Here is a 23,479-nt window from a genome sequence, read left to right as displayed (position 1 = left end):
CCATTTGGATGTCTTCTTTGGAAAAATGTCTGTTCATGTCTTCTGCCCATTTCTTGATTGGATTATTTGTTCTTTGGGTGTTGAGTTTGTTAAGTTCTTTATAGATTTTGGATACTAGCCCTTTATCTGATATGTCATTTGCAAATATTTTCTCCCATTCTGTCGGTTGTCTTTTGGTTTTGTGGACTGTTTCTTTTGCTGTGTGAAAGCTTTTTATCTTGATGAAATCCCAATAGTTCATTTTTGCCCTGGCTTCCCTTGCCTTTGGCGCTGTTTCTAGGAAGAAGTTGCTGTGGCTGCGGTCGAAGAGGTTTCTGCCTGTGTTCTCCTTTAGGATTTTGATGGACTCCTGTCTCACATTTAGGTCTTTCAAACATTTGGAGTCTATTTTTGTGTGTGGTGTAAGGAAGTGGTCCAGTTTCATTCTTCTGCATGTGGCTGTCCAATTTTCCCAACACCATGTGTTGAAGAGACTGTCTTTTTTCCATTGGACATTCTTTCCTGCTTTGTCAAAGATAAGTTGACCATAGAGTTGAGGGTCCATTTCTGGGCTCTCGATTCTGTTCCATTGATCTATGTGTCTGTTTTTGTGCCAGTACCATACTGTCTTGATGATGACAGCTTTGTAATAGAGCTGGAAGTCCGGAATTGTGATGCCGCCAGCTTTGCTTTTCTTTTTCAATATTCCTCTGGCTATTCGGGGTCTCTTCTGGTTCCATACAAATTTTAGGATTATTTGTTCCATTTCTTTGAAAAAGGTGGACAGTATTTTGATGGGGATTGCATTGAATGTGTAGATTGCTCTAGGTAGCACTGACATCTTCACAATGTTTGTTCTTCCAATCCATGAGCATGGAACGTTTTTCCATTTCTTTGTGTCAATTTCTTTCATGAGTATTTTATAGTTTTCTGAGTACAGGTCCTTTGCCTCTTTGGTTAAATTTATTCCTAGGTAGCTTATGGTTTTGGGTGCAATTGTGAATGGGATCGACTCCTTGATTTGACTCTCTTCTGTCTTGTGGCTGGTGTATAGGAATGCCACTGATTTCTGTGCATTGACTTTATATCCTGCCACTTTACTGAATTCCTGTAGGAGTTCTAGCAGTTTAGGGGTGGAGTCTTTTGGGTTTTCCACATACAGTATCATATCATGTGCAAGGAGTGAGAGTTTGACTTCCTCTTTGCCGATTTGGATGCATTTGATTTCTTTTTGTTGTCTGATTGCTGTGGCTAAGACTTCTAATAGTATGTTGAATAGCAGTGGTGAGAGTGGACATCCCTGCGGTGTTCCTGACCTTAGGGGAAAAGCTCTCAGCTTTTCCCCATTGAGAATGATATTCGCTGTAGGTTTTTCATAGATGGCTTTTCTGATAATTGAGGTATGTACCCTCTATCCCTATACTCTGAAGAGTTTTGATCAAGAAAGGATGCTGTACTTTGTCAAATGGTTTTTCTGCATCTGTTGAGAGGATCATATGATTCTTGTTCTTTCTTTTGTTAATGTATTGTATCACGTTGATTGATTTGCTGATGTTGAACCAGCCTTGCAGCCCAGGGATAAATCCCACTTGGTCGTGGTGAATAATCCTTTTAATGTACTGTTGGATCCCATTGGCTAGTATTTTGGTGAGAATTTTTGCAACCATGTTCATCAAGGATATTGGTCTGTAATTCTCCTTTTTGATGGGGTCTTTGTCTGGTTTGGGGATCAAGGTAATGCTGGCCTCATAAAATGAGTTTGGAAGTTTTCCTTCCATTTCTATTTTTTGGAACAGTTTCAGGAGAATAGGTATTAATTCTTCTTTAAATGTCTGATAGAATTCCCCCGGGAAGCCATCTGGCCCTGGGCTTTTGTTTCTTGGGAGATTTTTGATGACTGCTTCAATTTCCTTAGTGGCTATAGGTCTGTTCAGGTTTTCTATTTCTTCCTGGTTCAATTTTGGTAGTTGATACATCCCTAGGAATGCACCCATTTCTTCCAGGTTATCTAATTTGCTGGCATAGAGTTGCTCATAATATGTTCTTCTAATTGTTTGTATTTCTTTGGTGTTGGTTGTGATCTCTCCTCTTTCATTCATGATTTTGTTGATTTGGGTCATTTCTCTTTTCTTTTTGATCAGTCTGGCCAGGGGTTTATCAATCTTGTTAATTCTTTCAAAGAACCAGCTCCTAGTTTCGTTGATCTGTTCTACTGTTCTTTTGGTTTCTAGTTCATTGACTTCTGCTCTGATCTTTATTATTTCTCTTCTCCTGCTGGGTTTAGGCTTTATTTGCTGTTCTTTCTCCAGCTCCTTTAGGTGTAGGGTTAGGTTGTGTATTTGAGACCTTTCTTGTTTCTTGAGAAAGGCTTGTCTTGCTATATACTTTCCTCTCAGGACTGCCTTTGCTGTATCTCAAAGATTTTGAACAGTTGTGTTTTCATTTTCATTGGTTTCCATGAATTTTTTTAATTCTTCTTTAATTTCCTGGTTGACCCACTTATTCTTTAGTAGGATGCTCTTTAGCCTCCATGTATTTGAGTTCTTTCTGACTTTCCTCTTGTGATTGAGTTCTAGTTTCAAAGCATTGTGGTCTGAAAATATGCAGGGAATAATCCCAGTCTTTCGGTACCGGTTGAGACCTGCTTTGTGACCTAGGATGTGATCAATTCTGGAGAATGTTCCATGGGCACTAGAGAAGAATGTGTATTCCGTTGCTTTGAGATGGAATGTTCTGAATATGTCTGTGAAGTCCATTTGGTCCAGTGGGTCATTTGAAGTCTTTATTTCCTTGTTGATCTTTTGCTTAGATGATCTGTCCATTTCAGTCAGGGGGGTGTTAAAGTCATTTAACAATACAATTATTGTATTGTTGTCAATGTGTTTCTTCGCTTTTGTTATTAATTGCCTTATATAATTGGCTGCTCCCGTGTTAGGGGCATAGATATTTACAATTGTTAGATCTTCTTGTTGGATAGACACTTTAAGTAGGATATAGTGTCCTTCTTCATCTCTTATTACAGTCTTTGTTTTAAAATCTAATTTGTCTGATATAAGGATTGCCACCCCAGCTTTCTTTTGGTGTTCATTAGCATGGTAAATGGTTTTCCACCCCCTCACTTTCAATCTGGGGGTGTCTTTGGGTCTAAAACGAGTCTCTTGCAGACAGTATATGGATGGGTCTTGTTTTTTAATCCAATCTGATAGCCTGTGTCTTTTGATTGGGGCATTGAGCCCATTTACATTCAGGGTAACTATTGAAAGGTATGAATTTAGTGCCATTGTATTGCCTGTAAGGTGACTGTGACTGTATATTGTCTGTGTTCCTTTCTGATCTATGCCGCTTTTAGGCTCTCTTTTTGCTTAGAGGACCTCTTTCAATATTTCTTGTAGGGCTGGTTTTGTTTGCAAATTCCTTTAGTTTTTGTTTGTCCTGGAAGCTTTTTATCTCTCCATTTTCAATGATAGCCTAGCTGGATATAGTATTCTTGGCTGCATATTTTTCTCGTTTAGTGCTCTGAAGATATCTTGCCAGTCCTTTCTGGCCTGCCAGGTCTCTGTGGATAGGTCTGTTGCCAATCTAATGTTTCTACCATTGTAGGTTACAGATCTCTTCTCCCGAGCTGCTTGCAGGATTTTCTCTTTGTCTCTGAGACTCGTAAGTTTTACTCTTAGATGTCGGGGTGTTGACCTATTTTTATTGATTTTGAGAGGGGTTCTCTGTGCCTGCTGGATTTTGATGCCTGTTTCCTTCCCCACATTAGGGACGTTCTCTGCTATTATTTGCTCCAATATACCTTCTGCCCCTCTCTCTCTTTCTTCTTCTTCTGGGATCCCAATTATTGTAATGTTGTTTTGTCTTATCGTATCGCTTATCTCTCGAATTCTGCCCTCGTGATCCTGTAGTTGTTTCTCTTTTTCTCAGCCTCTTTATTTTTCATCATTTGGTCTTCTATATCGCTAATTCTCTCTTCTGCCTCATTTATCCTAGCAGTTAGTGCCCCCATTTTTGATTGCACCTCATTAATAGCCTTTTTGATTTCGACTTGATTAGATTTTAGTTCTTTTATTTCTCCAGAAAGGGTTTCTCTAATAACTTCCACGCTTTTTTCAAGCCCAGCTAGTATCTTTAAAGTCATGATTCTGAACTCTAGGTCCGACATTGTACTAATGTCCGTATTGAGTAGGTCCCTGGCTGACGGTACTACCTCTTGTTCTTTTTGCTGAGGTGATTTTTTTCGTCTTGTCATTTTGTCCAGAGGAGAATAGATGAATGAGAGAACAGAATGCTAACAGGTTAACAGCGTCTCCAGCAAATATACTCTATACAAATCAGAAAAGACCTGAAACCAGGGGACAAGAAAGGGAAAGAAAGAAGAGGAAAAAGAAAGGAAAAAGAAAAAGATAAAAACAAACAAAAACAGAACAAAACAAACAGAATAGATCAAATATGATCAGGCTAGTGCATAGATCAGTGCCACACACTAGCTTTTGGGCATATTTTGGTCTGTTAGAAGAAAGTGCCTGCTAAAATTTTAAAGGAAGAAAGACTTATATATGTACAAAATAAGGGTTGATACAATGAAGGGATGGAAGATGACTGTAAAGATGAAAATTATAAAAGATTTTATAAAAGGAATTGATAAGTTGTTTTTAAAAAGAAAGAAGATTTAAAAAGAAAAAGAAAAAAGAAAAAAAAAGGGAGAGAATGTGATCAGGCAGGAGACTAGAACAAAGCCATACACTAGTGATTTAGGGTATATTTTGATCTGTTAGAAGAAATTGTATCTCAAAATTTTAAAGAGAGAACAACATATATATATATATATATATATGCCAAAAATAAGGGTAACTACTATGAAGGGATAAAAATATGACTCTAAAAATGAAAAATAAAAAATGTTTTTTTAAAAAAGGGATTGATAAGATGTTGTTTGAAAAAGGGAAAAAGAAAAATTCAAAAAAAAACAGTTAAAGAAATTAACTTTGAAAAACTAATGAATTATGGTAAAAAAAGCCATGAATTCTATGTGCAGTATTCTCCTAGCGCTGGAGTTCTCCCGTCCTCATTGATCGGTAAACTTGGTCTTGGCTTGCTGGCTGTTCGTGCTGATCTTCTGGGGGAGGGGCCTGTTGCCGTGGTTCCCAAATGTCTTTGCCGGAGGCTGAATTGCCCCGCCCTTGTGAGTCCGGGCTAAGCAAGCTGCTGGGGTTTGCTCTCAGGAGCTTTTGTTCCCTGCAAGCTCTCGGTACAGCTTTGGAGGACCAGGGTGAAAATGGTGGCCTCCCAATCTCCGCCCGGAGGAGCTGAGAACTCGGGGCCCCGCTCCTCAGTGCGCTCCCAGAGAAAAGCAGTCACTCCCGTCTCCCCGGTCTCCGGCCGCACTCCGCGCTCACCCGCCTGTGACCGAGCGTTTCTGTCTCTGGCACCCGACCCCGTGTGGAGTCTCCAAACCCAGCAGATCCCTGCGGTGCGCTCCCGCACCGCTCCTCCTGGGGGAGGAAGGGGAGTCTCCCTGAATCTGCGGCTTGTTGGGTCCCTGCTGGAGGAGCAGTGGCCCGACTGGGCCGCGGATCACAGTTTATGGCCACCCCGAGCTGAGAGCCCGCGCCTCGGCTCCGTCTCTGCAGCCGGCTTCCCCGCTCCGATACCTGGGAGCTCTGCCGCACTCAGGCACCCCTGGTCTTTCTGTGACCCCAAGGGTCCTGAGACCACACTGTCCCGCGAGGATTCCACCCCCCCAGCTCCCCCCCCCCCCCCCCCCCCCCCCGCTTAGCCACTGGAGCGACGTCCCTCAGCGGAGCTGACTTCTAAAAGTTCGATTTTGTGCTCTGCGGCTCTAGCACTTGCCAGAAGCGGCCGACGGAGGCCCCCCTCCCCCACCGTCTATTCCCCCCCCAATATCGCCTCGGATTCACTTCTCCGCACGTCCTACCTTCCAGTAAGTGGTCGCTTCTCTGTTCAGAGTTGTTGCTACTCTCTTCCATCTCCTGTTGAGTTCGTAGGTGTTCAGAATGGTTTGATCCCTATTCAGCTGAATTCCTGAGACCAGACGAAATCCAGGTCTCCTACTCCTCTGCCATCTTGCTCTGCCAATTTTGTTTGTTTTTTTTAAGTAAACTCTCCACCCAAGGTGGGGCTTGAACTTATGACCCCCTGATCAACAGTCACGTGCTCTGCCGACTGAGCCAGCCAGGCACCCCTAATCTTTTGAGGATCTACCATCCTGTTTGCACAGCAATTGCACCATTTTACATTCCCACCAGCAATGCACAGCACTCAGTTTTGAAACCTCCTAGGCCAGGGCTCTTCTAAATAGAACATTTTCTTTTTGAAAAGCTGCGACAGCCGTGGGCATCTGGCTTGATCTTGCTCTCAGCAAGGATGCAGCAGAAGGCCTCCAGTTTCCTACTGAGAGGTGTTTTTCAGATCCTAAAAGTGGGCTGGCCACATGGGCCAAACACTTCCTTGTGTCCAGGGATGCCTGAGTCGACAGCTCCCAGGTAGAGGAGCTCCTGAGTCGGTGGCTCACGGAAGAAAGCAACCATGGCTGAACCACCACCCTGAGCTCTAAATCTTTAGCAGCCAAAGTGGGGGAATGAATCATTGGATGACTTGTTCCCTTTTAAGTTTGCCCTGAAAACATGGAATGGTCCCCTCCTGGCCATGCATTAGCCCTCAGCGACCTAAAGAAAAAGTCTTGGAGAATTTGGGAGAGCCAGAGTGGGAACCTTCGTGGTGGCCACTGTTTCCTTAGCGGCACCAAGAGTTGGCTTGTGTTCCCCTTCAGGGACGTTTGCGAGATGCTACTTAATACTGCTCACCCAGAAGCTGTTTGTTTTGCTTTGTTGTTCTTGTTGTTTTTTAATTCATTTAGCCAATGTATAGTATATCATTAGTTTCAGATGTAGTGTTCAGTAATTCATCAGTTGCATATAACACCCAGTGCTCATCACGTCACATGCCCTCCTTAATGCCCATCACCCAGTTACCCCATCCCCCCACCCACCTCCCCTCCAGCAATCCTCAGTTTGTTTCCTAGAGTTGAGAGTCTCTCATGGTTTTTCTCCCTCTCTGATGACTTCCCATTCAGTTTTCCCTCCCTTCCCCTATGATCCTCTGTGCTGTTTCTTATATTCCACACATGAGTGAAGCCACATGATAATTGTCTTTCTCATTGACTGATTTTGCTCAGCATAATACTCTCCAGTTCCATTCACGTCGATGTAAATGTTAGGTATTCATCCTTTCTGATGGCTGAGTAATATTCCATTGTATATATGGACCACATCTTCTTTTTCCATTCATCTGTTGAAGGGCATCTTGGCTCCTTCCACAGTTTGGCTATTGTGGACATTGCTGCTATGACCGTTAGGGTGCAGTTGCCCCTTCGGATCACTACATCTGTATCTTTGGGGTAAATACCCAGGAGTGCAATTGCTGGGTCATAGGGTAGCTCTATTTTTAACTTTTTGAGGAACCTCCATACTGTTCTCCAGAGTGGCTGCACCAGCTTGCATTCCCACCAACAGTGTAGGAGGGTTCCCCTTTCTCTGCATCCTCACTAACATCTGTCGTTTCCTGACTTGTTAATTTTAGCCATTCTGACCAGTGTGAGGTGGTATCTCATTGTCATTTTGATTTGTATTTCTCTGATGCCAGGTGATGTGAAGCATTTTTTCATGTGTCTGTTGGCCATTTGTATGTCTTCTTTGGAGAAAGAACATTTTATTTCTTGCAAAAAAAAAAGTCTTGCAAAGACTTGCAAAATGTTTGTTTAGAAATTTTCCTTAAATATCATTTAGGAAATATTTTATTTTCCCTTTTAATCCTGTTCATGTCTTCTGCCCATTTCTTGACTGGATTGTTTTTTTTTGGGTGTTGAGTTTGATAAGTTCTTTATAGATCTTGGAGACTAGCCCTTTATCTGATATGTCATTTACAAATGTCTTTTCCCATTCTGTCGGTTGTCTTTTAGTTTTCTTAACTGTTTCCTTTGCTGTGCGTCCCAGTAGTTCATTTTTGCTTTTGTTTCCCTTGCCTTTGGAGACCCGTCTAGCAAGAAGTTGCTGCAGCTGAGGTTGAAGAGGTTGCTGCCTGTGTCCTCTAGGATTTTGATGGATTCTCACATTTAGGTCTTTCATCCATTTTGAGTTTATCTTTGTGTGTGGTGTAAGAAAATGGTCCAGTTTCATTCTTCTGCATGTGGCTGTCCAATTCTCCCAGCACCATTTATTGAAGAGACTGTCTTTTTTCCATTGGATATTCTTTCCTGCTTTGTCCAAGATTAGTTGACCATAGAGCTGAGGGTCCATTTCTGGGTTCTTTATTCTATTCTGTTGGTTTATGTGTCTGTTTTTGTGCCAGTACCATACTGTCTTGATGATTATAGCTTTGTAATATAGCTTGAAGTCTGACATTTTGATGTTGCCAGCTTTGGTTTTCTTTTTCAACATTCCTCTGGCTATTCAGGGTCTTTTCTGGTTCCATACAAATTTTAGGATTATTCCAGCTCTGTGAAAAAAGTTGATGGTATTTTGATAGGGATTGCATTGAATGTATAGATTGTTCTGGGTAACATAGACATTTTAACATATCTCAATATCATAAAAGTCATCTATGAAAAGCCCACAGCGAATATCATTCTCAATGGGGAAAAACTGAGAGCATTTCCCCGAAGGTCAGGAACACGACAAGGATGTCCACTATCACCACTGTTGTTCAACATAGTACTAGAAGTCCTAGCCTCAGCAATCAGACAACAAAAAGAAAAGGCATTCAAACTGGCAATGAAGAAGTCAAACTCTTCGCAGATAACATGATACTTTATGTGGAAAACCCAAAAGGCTCCGCCTCCAAATTGCTAGAACTCATCCAGGAATTCGGCAACGTGGCAGGATGTGAAATCAGATGCATTTCTATACACTAACAATGAGACAGAAAAAAAAGAAAGGATCAATCCCATTTACAATTGCACAAAAAACCATAATATACGTAGGAATAAACCTAACCAAAGAGGTAAAGGATCTGTACTCTAAAAACTACAAAACACTTATGAAAGAAATTGAGGAAGCCACAAAGAGATGGAAAAACAGTCCATGCTCACAGAAGGTGTTTTTAAATGGGGCTCACAGCCTCATTTCCTGCATGAAGTCTGTCGCTCTGGGGGAGGAGGAGCTCTGTTAGGGGAATCCTTTGTTTCCAGAAGTGCTCCGAATCCACTGCATGCAAAGTATTTTCAACTGGTGATTCTAATCTTCAGTTTTAAGACTCGCAAAATGTTGGGGCGCCTGGGTGGCTAAGTGTCTGCCTTCGGCTGAGGTCATGATCCCAGGGTCTTGGGGTGGAGCCTTGGGCTCCTTGCTCAGCAGGGAGCCTGCTTCTCCCTCTCCTCTGCCTGCCCTCCCCCTGCTTGTTTATTCTCTCTCTCACTATCTTTCTCGCTCTGTCAAATAAATAAAATCTTCAAAAAAAAAAAAAGACTTGCAAAATGTTTGTTTAGAAATTTTCCTTAAATATCATTTAGGAAATATTTTATTTTCCCTTTTAATCCTAAATATTAATTACTATTTATCTTTTACTCTGTCTTCTTAAAAGGAAATTTCATGTTCCCCAACTGCACCTCATCAATGCAGATTTCCTCCTTGGCTACAGTGTCTCTTGGGATTTTCATCATATTTTGGGTCTGCAGGGATCTTACCTCCAAACACAGAGCAGTTTGAGCTTTGCTTTTCTGATTCGATGTATTTCTCATCCTTCTTCATCAACATACCTAACTAGTGTCCTTGTTTACTTTTGGGACAGTAAAGGGCATTACCTGTAAATGACTGGGCTTCAGTGGATTGTCTTAGAATGCATCTGCTGTCCATCTCTCTGTTGTGCTTCATTTTTGGTTTGTCATGATAAGAGGTCGTGTTTGCTGGCTGCCTCCTGGGTGGCAGACATTGCTCTACTCTTTGTAGGGGGTGTCTCATTTGATGCTTGCAACTTTGTGAGGTGCCGTGATTTCCATTTTTATAGATGAAACCATAGTCAGAAATTGCCCAACGAGCAAATGGTGGGATGGAATGTCAGCTTCTCATCCTCAAGCTCACGTGGTAAACCAGAATTATAATATTGCAGTCTTGTTTGTTTGCCTGGCCTCAGTGTGAAAGCACCTGTTAAGTGCCAGGCTCTATGGGAAGTGGGTTAGCACAGCCACTATGACCTAGGCACAATTTTAGCCCCATGATTAGTGATGAAAATGATGCAGAAATGTTCAATCTCCTAACCACCCCAAGGAGCAGGCTTGCAGGGTCTGTCTGGCCACATCCTAACTCGGTGAAGAACTCAGCTTGGCTCACGGTCTCTCTGTGGCTGTGCTCCGCTCCTGAACTTGTGTGCTTTGATCTAACTTGACAGCCTGATGTGTGAAAAGAATAGTACTTTCTTGTAGTTTTAATTGCGTTTTTCTTACCAGGAACGACAAGCAGTTTCTCATTTTTTAAGTATGGTCTGTTTATATCCTTTGTTTTTGCTGAATTTTCAGATCCGACAGCTTCCTTTATCTTTCCACCTTTCCCTCGACAGCACTGAGTCCCTTTCTCAGACATGCCATGTTTGCGTGGATTAACACAGACAGCACACAGTGAATAATCTATTCCTCGTTTACTGGTCACAGCCTCAGTGCTTGTTATGTTTCTTTTCCTATGTCTTCTTTCAAATAAATTAAGTCACACATTTAAATGAAAAAGAAATAGCAAGCAGCCTCATTCATTTGGAATGGATGGTTGTGGTTCGTTGTAATTGCATTTATGTGGGAAGAGGTTTATCAGTCAGGATAGAGAGGATTACGCCATGGTAACAAACAATCCCTAATCTCAGTGAGTTTTACATGGTTGAGTTCTGCCTCACTGGGTCAGCACGTGATTTCTGTTCTATAATTTCTGAGGGAGCCAGGCTGGGAGGAGCTTCAGCTCAACCCACATGTCCATGATCTTAGAGTCAAGAAAAGAGAATGCAACAAGCTTTGAGTTGGCTTTTAAAGTCTGTGGCCTGCATGACACGTATTGTTCCACTCACCCCACTGGCCAGAGTCAGTCATTCTGCCACACCCAGGGTCAAAGGGCAGAGAAATGGGATTCTGGACATGCACAGCCCAAGGAAGACAAATGCTGGTGAGTCCCAGGTGACCCACCACCCTGGGTGTGCCCCATCTTTTCTGTCTCAAGCAGCAGGAGTCCTTGGAATACACTGAGCAATGTGAGAGTGGGTAGTGACTTAATAAACAGGTGCTTGGGGGCACCTGGGCGGCTCAGTCGGTGAAGCGTCTGACTTTGGCTCAGGTCATCATCTCAGGGTCCTGGGATTGAGCCCCGTGTCCAGCTCCACACCCAGCGGGGAGTCTGCTTCTCCCTCTGCCTCTCCCCTCCCCTCGCTCATACTCTCTCTGTCTCTCTCTCTCAAATAAATAAAATCTTAGAAAAAAACCCACACAAGTGCTTGCTCTTGACAAAAACAGTTGCTACAGGTGAAGACAGAGGCCCTCCCTCGTGCTCTTGAATCCCTGGAGAAAGCCCACGGCCGGCTGAGTCACAGACGTGATTTTCTAAAAGCCGAGTCTTCAGGACTGGCCGGCACTGGATACTCGTTGAAGCCAGGGGAGGGTTATATTGCTGTTCCGTCTGCTTTTCTATGTGTTTGAAAATGTCCATAATAAAATGCAGTTTCCTGTGCATTTGGCACATTCATTTCCCCTCCGCCAAAGCTGTCTCACTTTGTTCTTATCCTGTTACAGCGTGTGTTTCAGCTTACCTCAGGATTTGTTTTGACAGGAGCACATTAAAAAAAAATTATTTTGGGGGCACCTGGGTGGCTCAGTCAGTTAAGTGTCTGACTCTTGATTTCAGCTCAGGTCATGATATCAGGGTCGTGAGTTCAATCAAGCCCCATGTTGGGCTCCATGCTCCATAAGTAGGCATGGAGCCTACTTAAAAAAAAAAAAATCCGATTATCCTATTGGATGCACAGGAAGTGGCTCTGTGCTCAGCATGGAGTCTGCTTGAGATTCTCTCTCCCTCTCTCTCTCTCTCATAAATAAAATCGTTAAAAAATTATTTTGTTGGCTTTCCCTTCGTTTTAAAATAAAAGATTTTTATATATAATGTTTTAAGGTATTTCTCGATGACCTCTAGTTATATGGTTTTTTTTTTTTCCCCGAGATGCGGTTTTATTGAATTTGAGCGTTCAATTAGACTACAGGCTTTCGATGAAAAATATTATTTTCCTTCCTTTCCCTTTACCTCCTGCATAACCTCAGCATATATTTTAGGGGCAGGATTGTTTTCTTTGTTTATAAAAAGAAAGCTGTCATGGCCCTAAGACCATATGGTCCAGGGACCAGCGGTTGGGAGACACAGATAGAATGCGGTTGGCATCACACACATCTTGTGACATTCTTCCAGAACACCTGCTTTGTTTTAGGCTCTGTGCAGAGTGTTGAAAACCACAGAGGAGAAGACTGCATACCCAGCCCTCCAGTTGCTCCCCGCCTAAGTCAGCCCCGGAGCTGATAATCATTAGGACAGTTGTAAATCGGTGACAGATGTGCACATGTAGCCCAGGGCAGGAGTCACTAAACATGCAGGATGGGGCGCCCTGCCAGGGCAGGGACCATTCTGCCTCCAGGAAAGGAGATGCTAAATCTCATGTGAGGAAAATTAGCCAGGTGGACAGGAAGGAGGTTGGGCAGAGGGGCAGGCAGGAACCACAGATGGATCTGTGTTGCTACAAAGTTTGAAGCTGAAGTATTAAGAGATGGGGATGGGGGCAGAGGAGGCAAAGCAGGCAGGAGTCATGCTATGGAGGACTTTGAGTGGCTTTTTAAGAAGCGTGGACTTCACCCTGTAGGCTTTGAGCAAATATTTGTGGATTGTTCCATAATGACAGACACTTGGTATTATAAGATTGAGTCATGAGGAGCCACCCAGCCACAGCACTCTGCCCATGGTCACTTGAGGCTGTGCAGAACGGCAGTGATCCGCTCACACTCCTGCCCATGTTCCTCAGCTACCACAAATACCCAGGCTGCTTTAGTGTAGACAAGGTCTGTGTCCAGTCTGCAGAGGCCTGGCAGAGTGGGGCATTTCTCCTGTGGGACGTGGATCCTTCCCACCCAGCAGGATCACCAACTGCTGAAGATGCCAGGAGTCATGGCCTAGAGGTGTGCCCCCCCGTTTCTTCTGGGGTGACCCCTCACTCAGAGCCACCTGCCTGTGAAGCTGAGCTAGGAGAATGATGGGGAAAATTCATTCAGACCTCTTCTTCCCCAGAAGATGCCAAGGGCTTCCCCAGCGCACAGACAAGGGTCTTCTTAGGGATGAGGGTCAAGTCCCCCCCCCACCCCGCATATAGTCTATGTTCTGCTTAGCCTCGGGTGTGGACTGGAGCCCTCACCGGTACCCGGGTTTCCGTGTGTGACTGAGGAGTTGGTCTTATGGTGACAGGGTCTCTCTTGCTCTTGATTCTGATGCCTGCCTCATCTCCAGCATTGCTAGGGGCTTTGCTGATACCCATGTCCCTGGTCCCTGGCTCATGGCCCCCCCGGTGTTCCCCATGCAGGCCCTGTATCTTCCTTTTGCATCTGCTCATGTCTTCCTGGCCCTGGAAGATTTACTTTACATGGTAAATGTCGCTCCCTTCTTCCTCATGTTTTCCCTCTTGTTTTCCAGGCCCTTCAGAGTAACCTGAGGTATTCCTTATTGCCAAGACGGCTCATTATCAGCAAGAGGTTAGCTCAGTGCTTGCATCCTGCTTTGCCCAGCGGTGTGCACCTAAAAGCCCTAGAAACCTATGAGATTATCTTCAAAATTGTGGGGACCAAATGGCTGGCCAAGGATTTGTTTCTATACAGGTATAGTAGCTTCCCTACCATATTACATTCTTATTACCTGAATAATCCGTATTTCGGTTCATAAGATGAGAAAATGGCAAAATAGGGAGTGGTGAGCAACAATTCATCATAAAGACGCCAGCAGGAGATAACCAGCGCTCACGTCTGGAGCACCCCCTCCCAGGCCTTTCTTTAAGTGTGTTCCAGGTACAACCATGACGGACCTACTGTCTAGATGCCTGCTCTTTGCAGAACAGTATGATGGGACCATCCCGTGATAAGCAAACGTCTACAGCCCCAGTGTAAACGGCTGGCTGGCTGCTTTTGAAAACTCCCTGTGGCTGGGTGATGGTTGCAAACTTCCGATTCGGTGTCTCATTTGTCCCTCCTCTCCCTTTTTTCTTTTCCAAAGCTGTGGCTTGTTTCCTCTTCTGGCAAACGCGGCCATGTCGGTGAGGCCCGTGCTGCTCGGCCTGTACGAGAAGTACTTTCTACCACTGCAGAAGCTGCTCCTGCCCAGTCTCCAGGCCTTCATTGTGGGCCTGCTGCCTGGCCTGGAGGAGGGCTCTGAGATCTATGACAGGTGGGTCTCATCCTGACGGATGTGCTGACAGTTCTGTGGCTTGTGTGTGATGCTGCTGCTTTGGGAGAAGCGGGGAGGGAGGTACAGGGGTCTGTGCGGCAGGGAAAGGTACAGAAGTCGGGGTGATGCTTGACATTGCTGTGCTGGTCTCTGACCAAATACCGTGTCCTCCTGGGAATTGCCTGCAGTCACAGGTGAGAGTCAGAAAGTGAGAAGGTTTCCCAGAGTCCCACGGTCAGCGAGTGGCAGAGCTGGGATCCTAAGCCACATAGGTCAGATTCCAAAGCCTTCCTTCTTCCCGTTATACTAGGCTGCTTCTCTGGCGAAGCAGAGCCATGCTTCATTGATGGCTGGGGCTCGCAAAGGCAATGCTAAGCAGAATAGCTTGACAAATTTCAGCAGCACTTTGGGGAAATTTGTAAAGCTCGTATGCATAAAAGTTCATGCAGGGGTTATTTTTGGTCATGCTTAGGAGCAGAAGAAAGCATAAATCCATCCAGACTATTGGGTGTACACAGTATCCTGTTTCTCTGGGGAATCATCACATTAAGAGCTCACTACCATCATATTACTCATTCTGAGTGATCGCTGTGATTAACCTCTTAATAGGACCTGCTTTAAGAGCCCATGTGCAACCTGAATGGGAGGTTTAGAAACCTCTGTGCTTGCAAAAGTTTCCATTTGATTACACCATGCACTGCTCACATTTCCCCCATGCCAGAGGCCCCAGCCACACCGCCTTTGTCACATTGGCTGTGACTGGGGGGGGGGTGGCTGGGGTGGAATCAAGGAATCAATCCAAGGTCTATTTGGAGTGCTCCCCTAAACTCAGAGAAACCAAATAATTAGAATGGTTTGAGGGATTGTGGCCAGTGACCAAGGGTACATTTAAGTCATGAGCATTTACAGTAGAATTTGATAAACCTAACCAAAAATTTGCACTTCAGACATTTCAAGCTTTCACATAGAGCAGGTGGTGGCTTCCCACTTCCCAGTAATGAGTCCACCTTTGCAGTGGGTCGGGTCGGTAGGACCTACTTCCTTAGGAGGCGGAGTCTGTCTTGGGGCTACTTTAAGCCTGTGGCCAAGCGCAGGATTGGTAGGTGTGTGGAGGGAATGAGCGGAAGGTCATGTAGAAGTCAGCGAGAGACGCTTCTCAGATCTGCCCCAGGCTCCTTCTAGAAGTTCTGGCCCGTTCGTGTTTCCCAAACAGATCCGTGTATCACAGTGTATATAAATGTTTTTTCCATCATCTGACAGATGAGCACATCAGTTCCCAAAATGTATTGCAGTTGTTTTTTTTTTTTTTAATTTGTAAGAATGAATCACACCAGAAGAGTGTAAATAGTTGGGGTGTGTTTGTGCGTTGTCTTAGCTGATCAGTGAGGGTTCATTTGAACATTTGCTAAAGTTGCTTAACATGGATTTTTTGGGTGTGATTTCTTGACATCGAACCAAGAGCTGAGTAGAGCTGCATGAATCACTGAGTAGATGGAGCCATGAGAGAAAACCAGGCCCAGTGTCGGCAGCACCCCAAAGCCATTCGTTATCAGCTCTCCGAGGTGGATGCTGGTCGAGAGTTCTAGAATCTGAGTGGGTGTGTATGGGCACAGTAATTGGGATGACTGCACCAGAGTCTTTGGTCTCTGTATCCATGTCAGTTTGAGAGAAGTTGGCAACTCTTTCTTCCCCTAAGTGCTCAGGAGCCGAGGCAGACACCCCCAGCAAACACTGTGCAGGAACAGGAAAGGGAGGGGTGGGGGGTGAAGGGGAGGGTCCTGATGTCCCTGTTGGCAGCAAACACAGAGGGCTAAGTTAGGCTGGGACCGCTGCAGGCCGGGTGACTCACAAGTTCCCTGGGGGCGCAGACTGTTCCTGGCTTGTGCTTGTCCATGAAACTCTGGCCAGTGTTAGGACTAATGCTTCACCCTGGCTTTCTAATCCTCGTGTGCCTGCAAATTACTCCTGGCCAGATTTTCTTCTTTCAAGTGCCCATGAAGTAGCTTCACAACTGCGTTTTGCTGCACTGAGAAAGCAGAAGTAGTGTGGAGAAAGTTCCAGACTCCTCTTCTGAGGATTTGGGGGAAAGGTGACTATTCGCAGAGGTCTGTAAGCAAGCAGAAATGTGAGTCCGCGGTTCTCAGCTGGGCTGATTCGTATCCCCCAGGGACGTTTGGCATCATTCTTTCGGCTGTTACCACAGGGTAGAGAGGGTGCTACTGGCGTCTAGCGCTAAACATCCTGCAGTGACATGATTGTCCCTGTGACGAAGGCTTATCTGGCCCAAAGTCCATCATGTCAGGGTTGAGAGAGCCCCATTTAAATAGTAGTTGAAACATATATATATATATATTTTTTTAAGATTATTTATTTTAGAGAGAGCGTGCAAGTGAGTAGGGGGAGGGGCAAAGGAAGAGGGAGAGAGAGAATCTCAAGCAGACTCCCCGCTGAGCATGGAGCCCAACTCGAGGCTCAATCCCATGAGCCATGAGATCATGAGCTGAGCTAGAATCAAGAGTTGGACGCTTAACTGACTGAGCCACCCAGGCGCCTGGAAACATATTTATTGACCTTTCTTTTGGTTGATTCCAGGCACCACGGTGAGCTCTGCTGGTTCTAGAATTTTTTTTACCCCTCTGGACATGGACCTGACCTGTGGTGGTACAGGTCGCTGTTGTCACTGTTGTGCTCCTTCAGATGCTCACGCCCCAAGCTCTTTGCTCTTGTGATAGCCTGGCTTTCCAGGACCGTCCACTAGGCAAGTGGCTACACGGCCAAAGTTGGGAAAGGCTTCGGGTTCATGGCAAGCAGTCTGTGTCACTTGCTGTCCATCGAATAGAGGAGAGAGTGTTGGTGTCATGCGAGTGAGCTGGTGTTCACAGGAGGCATGAGCGCGCCAGCCAGGGTGAGGCAGGAGGGATGGAAGTAGGAAGGGTTTGGAGGTTGCTGGTTGATTCTAAATAGAAAAGATTCGAAAAGATTCTAAATAGAAAAGATTCGATTTCTAATAGAAAAGACTCTCAAATGTGTGTGCTAATTTTGGAATTTCACATCTGAGATGATGGGAGTGATTCTTATTTAGTAGAGAGTTACTTGCCTCTTAACCCAGTTATCTTGCTCTTCGCTGTGCTTTCCGTAGCCAAGGCTTGTCATAATCACCGTTTTGTGAGCCATGGCATCGTTTACTTTTTTAATGTCTATTTTTTTAGGATAAAATGAGACTTAAGCTGCATTTCTTTAATAAAGAAAACTAGCTGGTGCACTCTGAATATTGAAGAAGAGATAGCTGAGGTGGCATTACCCAGATTTCTTGTCTGTGGACCAGCTCGTGGCCAGTGTTCTGTGCAACTGACTTTGGGAATACACTGTTCTGAGCGAAGGGGAATGTGGTATCAGTGTGTATACACTGCAGTGTTTGCCATGGGTTTTATCTAAGCGTCAGTCTTCCCCTGAGGGAGATCCTGGGGAGAGGGGAGCACTCCCAGGGGCTTTCTCAATTAATCTCCTACTGTAGGAATCTGCCTAGCTCAGGGACATCCTGTCTGCCCAGGGGACAGTGACCCATCTGCCCCACCTGCTGCACCATGCTTCTGCCTCAAATTGGGGCCTTTGCTGCGCTATTTTCAGAGCTGGGCAAGATAAGCCGTATTTGTTTGCTCAGCCTCAATAGGAGATCAGTTGGTATCTTTAGCCAGTAAACCCTTTTGTATGCTTTTCCTAAACATTTGGCTGTTACTCATACCTCTTCAGTTTTGTTTTTCTATAAAGATGATACTGTGCATCATTTGCACGGTAAAATTCACATATTTTATGAGACAAAAGAGTTCAGACTAGCTTTAAAAAGAACAAAATTCACTATTAATATAAAAAGGTAGGAGGGGCACCTGGGTGGCTTAGTCGGATAAGCATCTGACTCCTTATTTTGGCTCAGGTCATGATCTCAGGGTCGTGGGATCGAGCCCTGTGTTGGGCACCTCACTCAGTGGGGAGTCTGCTTGAGATTCTCTCTCTCTTCCTCTGCCCCTCCCCCTTCATGTGCATGCATGCACTCTCTCTCTCTCTTTCTCAAATCTTAAAAAAAAAAAAAATGGTAGTAGATAAATTTTTGTATGAAAAGTCTTTGTATACCCTGAACTGATTATTGAAAAGTAAGCTGAAGACGATTTGAGTCGTAATAAAAGGGAAGGAGTGGCATTCATTTCACAATGGTTTTGAGCGCAACCTGTGTGGCCGGTGATCATCCGGATGCTAAGGACGCAGACCCGGTGGTCATGGCAGGCAGTGGGGCCCGAGCGCTGACTCTGTTCGTCCATGCGGGGTTTTACACGAGACTCTCCAGTCCTGCTCAGAACATCTCTCCCTCTCTCTTCTGTATCTCCTAGCTGACAGCTAACATGTACATTCGTCCTAGGGACCACTGCCAGGAAGCAGACACGGGATTTGGACAACAGAGGCCTGACTCCAGGAAGCTGGGTAGCCCACTGCATCACACTGGGCTGCTCCTTCTGTGATGTTTGTGTGTCTTCTTTGCAAATAGGAGACGCGAGGGGTGGAATGCCTTTGGATTTTGAGTCCGTCCACTCATTCAGTGAAATCCCCCTGTGGGAATTTGATTCTGCTGTTTTATCAACAGCTGCTCTCATCGGCCTACCAAAGCTGTTTCCATTGTTGACAGGGCAGGTGCCCTAGTCAGCTGCACACAGGCCACGGAGCAGAGGCGGGGGGCCTGGCCTTGGTCAGTATCCATGGAAAAAACAAACCCAGACCTGCTGATGACACTGCTTCTCTTAAAGGACGGACATGAAGTTGCTGATGGCGTGTCAGGGGAGAGAGACCCAGATAGAGATAAGGGACAAAGAAATGTCAGGCATCAGCAGGAGAACGTTCCAGAGCGGAAGTCAACATACGGGCGCGCTTTGTGGAAGCCCGGGCAGAGTGGGCAGAGTGACAGGCTTTGTGGAATTTGTGTCGAGTGGGAGGCCCCAGCAAATTTTATCCCCATTGTTTCTAAAGTCAGATGTCCCCTGACTGTGCTCAAGTGGGGGGATCTTTATCATTTCTTAAGTCTCCAGTCAGTTGCACCATCTCTTGAGGCTGATCCGCTCGTCCCTTTGTGGCGGTGGAATGGCCCTTCCTGCAGATCCACAGACACAACCAGTCAGACACTTCCTATTGGCCAAGAGGCCGTACATCTTGGGGACATGTTTGTCTTAGCAAACTCCATTTCAGTGACCACTGGCAGGTGGACAGAACATAAAGGCAAGAGATGGCCGCCACTCAGGAGGATGAGGAAATGGGGTTCCATGGGGGCAGGGGGGAAGAGGTCAAGCAAGCGGTGGCTGCTGGGACCGAGCCCTTACAGTCCGTATCTCTTGTCCACAGGACAGACGCTCTGCTCCTGAGACTGTCCCTGGTGGTCGGTAGAGAGGTGTTTTACGCTGCCCTTTGGGGGAGCGTCCTGGTGAGCCCGGCCATCCGCCTTCCCGCCTCGCTCTTTGTGGTGGGCCACATCAGCAGGGACTGCCCGGGCAAGGAGCAGAAGTACATGCTGGGGACGGATTACCATCTCACGGTGGGTGCTTTGCTCATCAGGGGGGCAGAGCGGGGCAGGCGGGGCCGGCTTCCTCGTGCACGGGTTGTCAGCTGGGGCTGCAAAGGGACATTGGTGTGAGCAGCAGGGAAATGGAGGTGTCCTGGACGTCAGAGTGTGTGCGCTCTGCTTAAGAGCAAGACAGGAGGCGTCAGTGCGCAGGATGAAACCCAGGACGGTGGTGGTGGTCTTTCACATATGCATTAAGGATTTACATATTCAGGTACATATCTGCCCCTAAAGAGGGCCCTGCTGGAGGCGCCCCCAGACTTCAGTGGTACGGTTGGCTGTAAGCAGCGCTCCAGGGGCCTCGTAGAGTCTCCTGCTTTAGCTAGAACCTTGCTTCCTCCCCGGCCTGTGTCTCACTGCCCCCCCCCCCAGGCTCCCTCCTCCTCCGGTCTCCGTCTCTCAGTCCTGCCCCTGCCGTCGTCCTCTCCTCTGGCTGCTCTCAAGCCAAGATTGCCAGAGTTCTTCGGATATCCACCCCCAGGCCCGTCGGAGGGCTGCTTCCTTCCCTGGCGAGGCTGTCTCCTCATGACCCTCCCGGATCTTTCCCTTCTCCCCAAACTTGCCGCTTGTGTGTCTGATGGCCTGCAGTCTGTCGCCACCTGGTGGTAAACCCTAACAGCCTTGTGTGTCTCCATTTTCACTGCTTCCTTCAGTTTCTGATGCTTGCTTGGACCTTGCCGTAATCTTCCAACTGGCTCCTCCCCATCCCATCCTCTGCCCATCCAGGCTTTTTTGATCGCTCTTAGCTCTTTGCTTTGCTAAAACATAGCTTTGCTTAGCTTGAAATATATCTGGATTCCTCTTGCCTACAGATAAAGTCCAAACTCAAGAGTATTGTAAGTCCACTCCCAACCCACCAATGCCTTGCCCTCCCTTCAGGCCTTCTGCACTCCCAAATGGACTGCCCAGCCTGGCCTGTAGGTCTGTGATGCCACCTCCTGGCGCCTTGCACTCACTCCCCATCCCTTCTTGATGACCTCCATGCACATCCCCGCTGTCCTTCCAGCTCAGCCTCCCCACAGACTTGGGTTGTTTTCCCCAGTTGAGTGATCTCTCCCTCCCCTCTTCTAAAGTCTCGTAGCTTTTTATTAGCATTTCTCTTATGGCTCTTCTGTATCACATGTATCTGTATTTGGAAAAGACACACAAAATATGTATTGACTTGGTTTGGAGTCCATTTAATGGAATGTCTTTGGAGTTTTAGGTTAGCCAGAAGTCCCTATTGGAACCTAAAGGCATTCCTTTCTAGGATCATAGAATTTGAGGTCTTAGAACCTGACCCTCTGGTCCAAGCCTCTCGAGCTCTCAGATGGAACATGCGAGGGCTGCAGCTGACCGATTCTTCGATGTCACACTGTTAGTTAACAGCCTCCTTGGGAGCTTCTGGGTGTCACCCGAAACTGGCCCGTGTATGCAGTGGGCAGGGAGAGACCAAAGAGAGAGGCAAGCCACTCCAGATTGGTAGGTGGACAGTTTAATAAGCAAGGGAACTTACTTGGCTTGTCTTGGGTGGCCACAGGTCCAGTAGATCTCCGCGTCTGTTCTGAAGAAAAGATTCACAGCAGCCGTACTCTCAGTTTTGAAGGGGAAAAAACACTTTTTTGATATTATAAAAATCTAATCAAAACAAGAAAAGGGAAATCTGTGTATAGATGAGGGCAATAGTAAGCAGTAAAGGAGAATAAGACAGAGTTCCATCAAATCGGGTACTTACAACATCCAACCTCACTAGCTGGGGAAACCCCGTGGAGACAGCCAGGCTGGAGTCCCGATGGAGAGGCCTGGGCGGAGCGTCCTCCCCTCAGCTGAGACTGACTATCCCCATAAGGCCGTATTTATAGAGCATATGATGAGGTCTGAAGTTAAACAGTTATTCACCTATGTTCAGTTTGGTGCGAACTGCATTCTTATTTTATCATGTCTTTATATCTTCAAGGAGCCTGGACTGGGTGTGCTCGCCTCCTCGCCCGGATTCCATTCCGGGGGGGCCAGCCCAACCTGGAGCAGGAGGGGATGCAAGGCAAATTTCATAACTCTTGGCATCCAGACCAAAAGGGCCAGTTCTGACCTGGAGGTCAGCTAATGTCCACTAACCAGCTCCTGAGGTCACCTATGCGGCACGAGTCTCACACACAACATTCCTTAACCTGCCTGCGTACGTGCAGGTCAGGGTGGTTGGTTTTGCAGGACAAATCCCAGAAGCCTCCATCCATACAATACAGTACCCACCTGCCAAATCTTAAAAGTTTATGTAGAGGCCTTAACTGGGCTCAATCACATATACTGCGTGGGTGTTTTCAAAGCCACATCTGTCTCAAGGCTGTGTCCCTCGGGGACCTCTGGAGCAGGGGGGGCAAGCAGAATGCACATTCCAGGACCAGGGAGGTGAGGCATCTCCAGCTCCACAGGTCAGCCAGGTCACGTCTTGTCGATGACCTCCTCCAACACACCCTGCCCCCCAGCTTCTAGGGCTAGAACCCACATTTCCCACATTTACACCTTACTGATCTGTTCCACATGATTTCGCACAGTGGTTTCAAGATTCCCAGGAAAAGTTAGTTTCATTTTTATGACTGTAAACAATAGCCTGCAAATGCTGCCAAATGTCTTGGGAGTGAAATGTTCATGCTGTTTTACCATTCACAGGTAAAGTCTCTGTGTGCCTCACTGTTGGACTCAAATGTCCTGGTGCAAAGAAATAACCTGGAAATTGTTCTGTTCTTCTTTCCATTTTATACCTGTCTGGTAAGTCACTTGTGTTCTTCCAGGGAAGTCACTGGTATTTCCTGAGGACGTGGGGCAGGTGGGATAGACCTCAGGCAGTTGGCAGATCCCAGTTTGCTTTCAGCCAATTAAAGATCCTTGTGCCTTTTTGTGAGGATGACGTTTCCATAGCAAAAACTGAATGGCTTCTGTCTGTGGGCATTGTGGAGAACCAACTCCTTTTGAGAATGACCTTTTTAAGATAAAGCTTTGTAGACTGGTAGGAGGGGCCTCGGGTCAGAAAGCCAATAATCTACTTCATCATCCCTTTGCAGTAAAGTGTTCTTTGTCCTCCAATAGGATTCCAGTGAGAGAGCCATTCCCCTGCTCAGATCTGAAATCGTGCAGATCCTGTCAGCAGCCACCCAGACCCTACTGAGGAGAGACATGTCTCTGAACAGAAGACTTTATGCGTGGTTACTAGGTACTGAGCAGTATCCAACAAGTGAAAGTCAAAGTTAACGTGAAACCTTTTAGTGCTGATTTTTGGAACAAGTTTCAATCTTTGTGATACGTTTCTGAATTATGAGATATGGAAAGTTAGCATGCTGACTGAATATGGCCCAGTCAGTTGAGTTCTGCTACACTGTAGCTTTGGTTATGTTGCAGGTATTACATTTAAAAACAGGGACATAAATAAGTGGGATATTTATTGAATATTGAATATTGAACTCCATTTTAAGAA

The 23,479-nt window shown here is 45.9% G+C and overlaps 1 protein-coding gene across 3 annotated transcripts in view; it reads left to right on the top strand.

Annotated features, from left to right (window-relative positions):
- The window catches only part of DOP1B (DOP1 leucine zipper like protein B), a 112,896-nt gene that overhangs the window by 26,588 nt on the left and 62,829 nt on the right, over nt 1-23,479 (top strand). For all 3 annotated transcript variants that reach the window (XR_003610916.2, XM_028113968.2, XM_028113961.2), the window contains exons 3-7: nt 13,689-13,870; nt 14,262-14,432; nt 19,815-20,004; nt 22,678-22,776; nt 23,095-23,218. Coding sequence is in view for 2 of the 3 variants with exons in the window: in XM_028113968.2 (XP_027969769.2) it covers nt 13,689-13,870; nt 14,262-14,432; nt 19,815-20,004; nt 22,678-22,776; nt 23,095-23,218 (766 nt within the window). In the remaining variant the exon portion in view is untranslated. The remainder of the gene's footprint in view (nt 1-13,688; nt 13,871-14,261; nt 14,433-19,814; nt 20,005-22,677; nt 22,777-23,094; nt 23,219-23,479) is intronic.

This window comes from Eumetopias jubatus, unplaced genomic scaffold, assembly GCF_037043125.1.
Source record: "Eumetopias jubatus isolate StellerSeaLion01/CBP00866 unplaced genomic scaffold, mEumJub1_p1.0 scaffold_1, whole genome shotgun sequence".
Classification (NCBI taxonomy): domain Eukaryota; kingdom Metazoa; phylum Chordata; class Mammalia; order Carnivora; family Otariidae; genus Eumetopias; species Eumetopias jubatus.
Note: the sequence above shows the minus strand (reverse complement) of the source record. Positions and strands in the feature narration are given on the sequence as shown.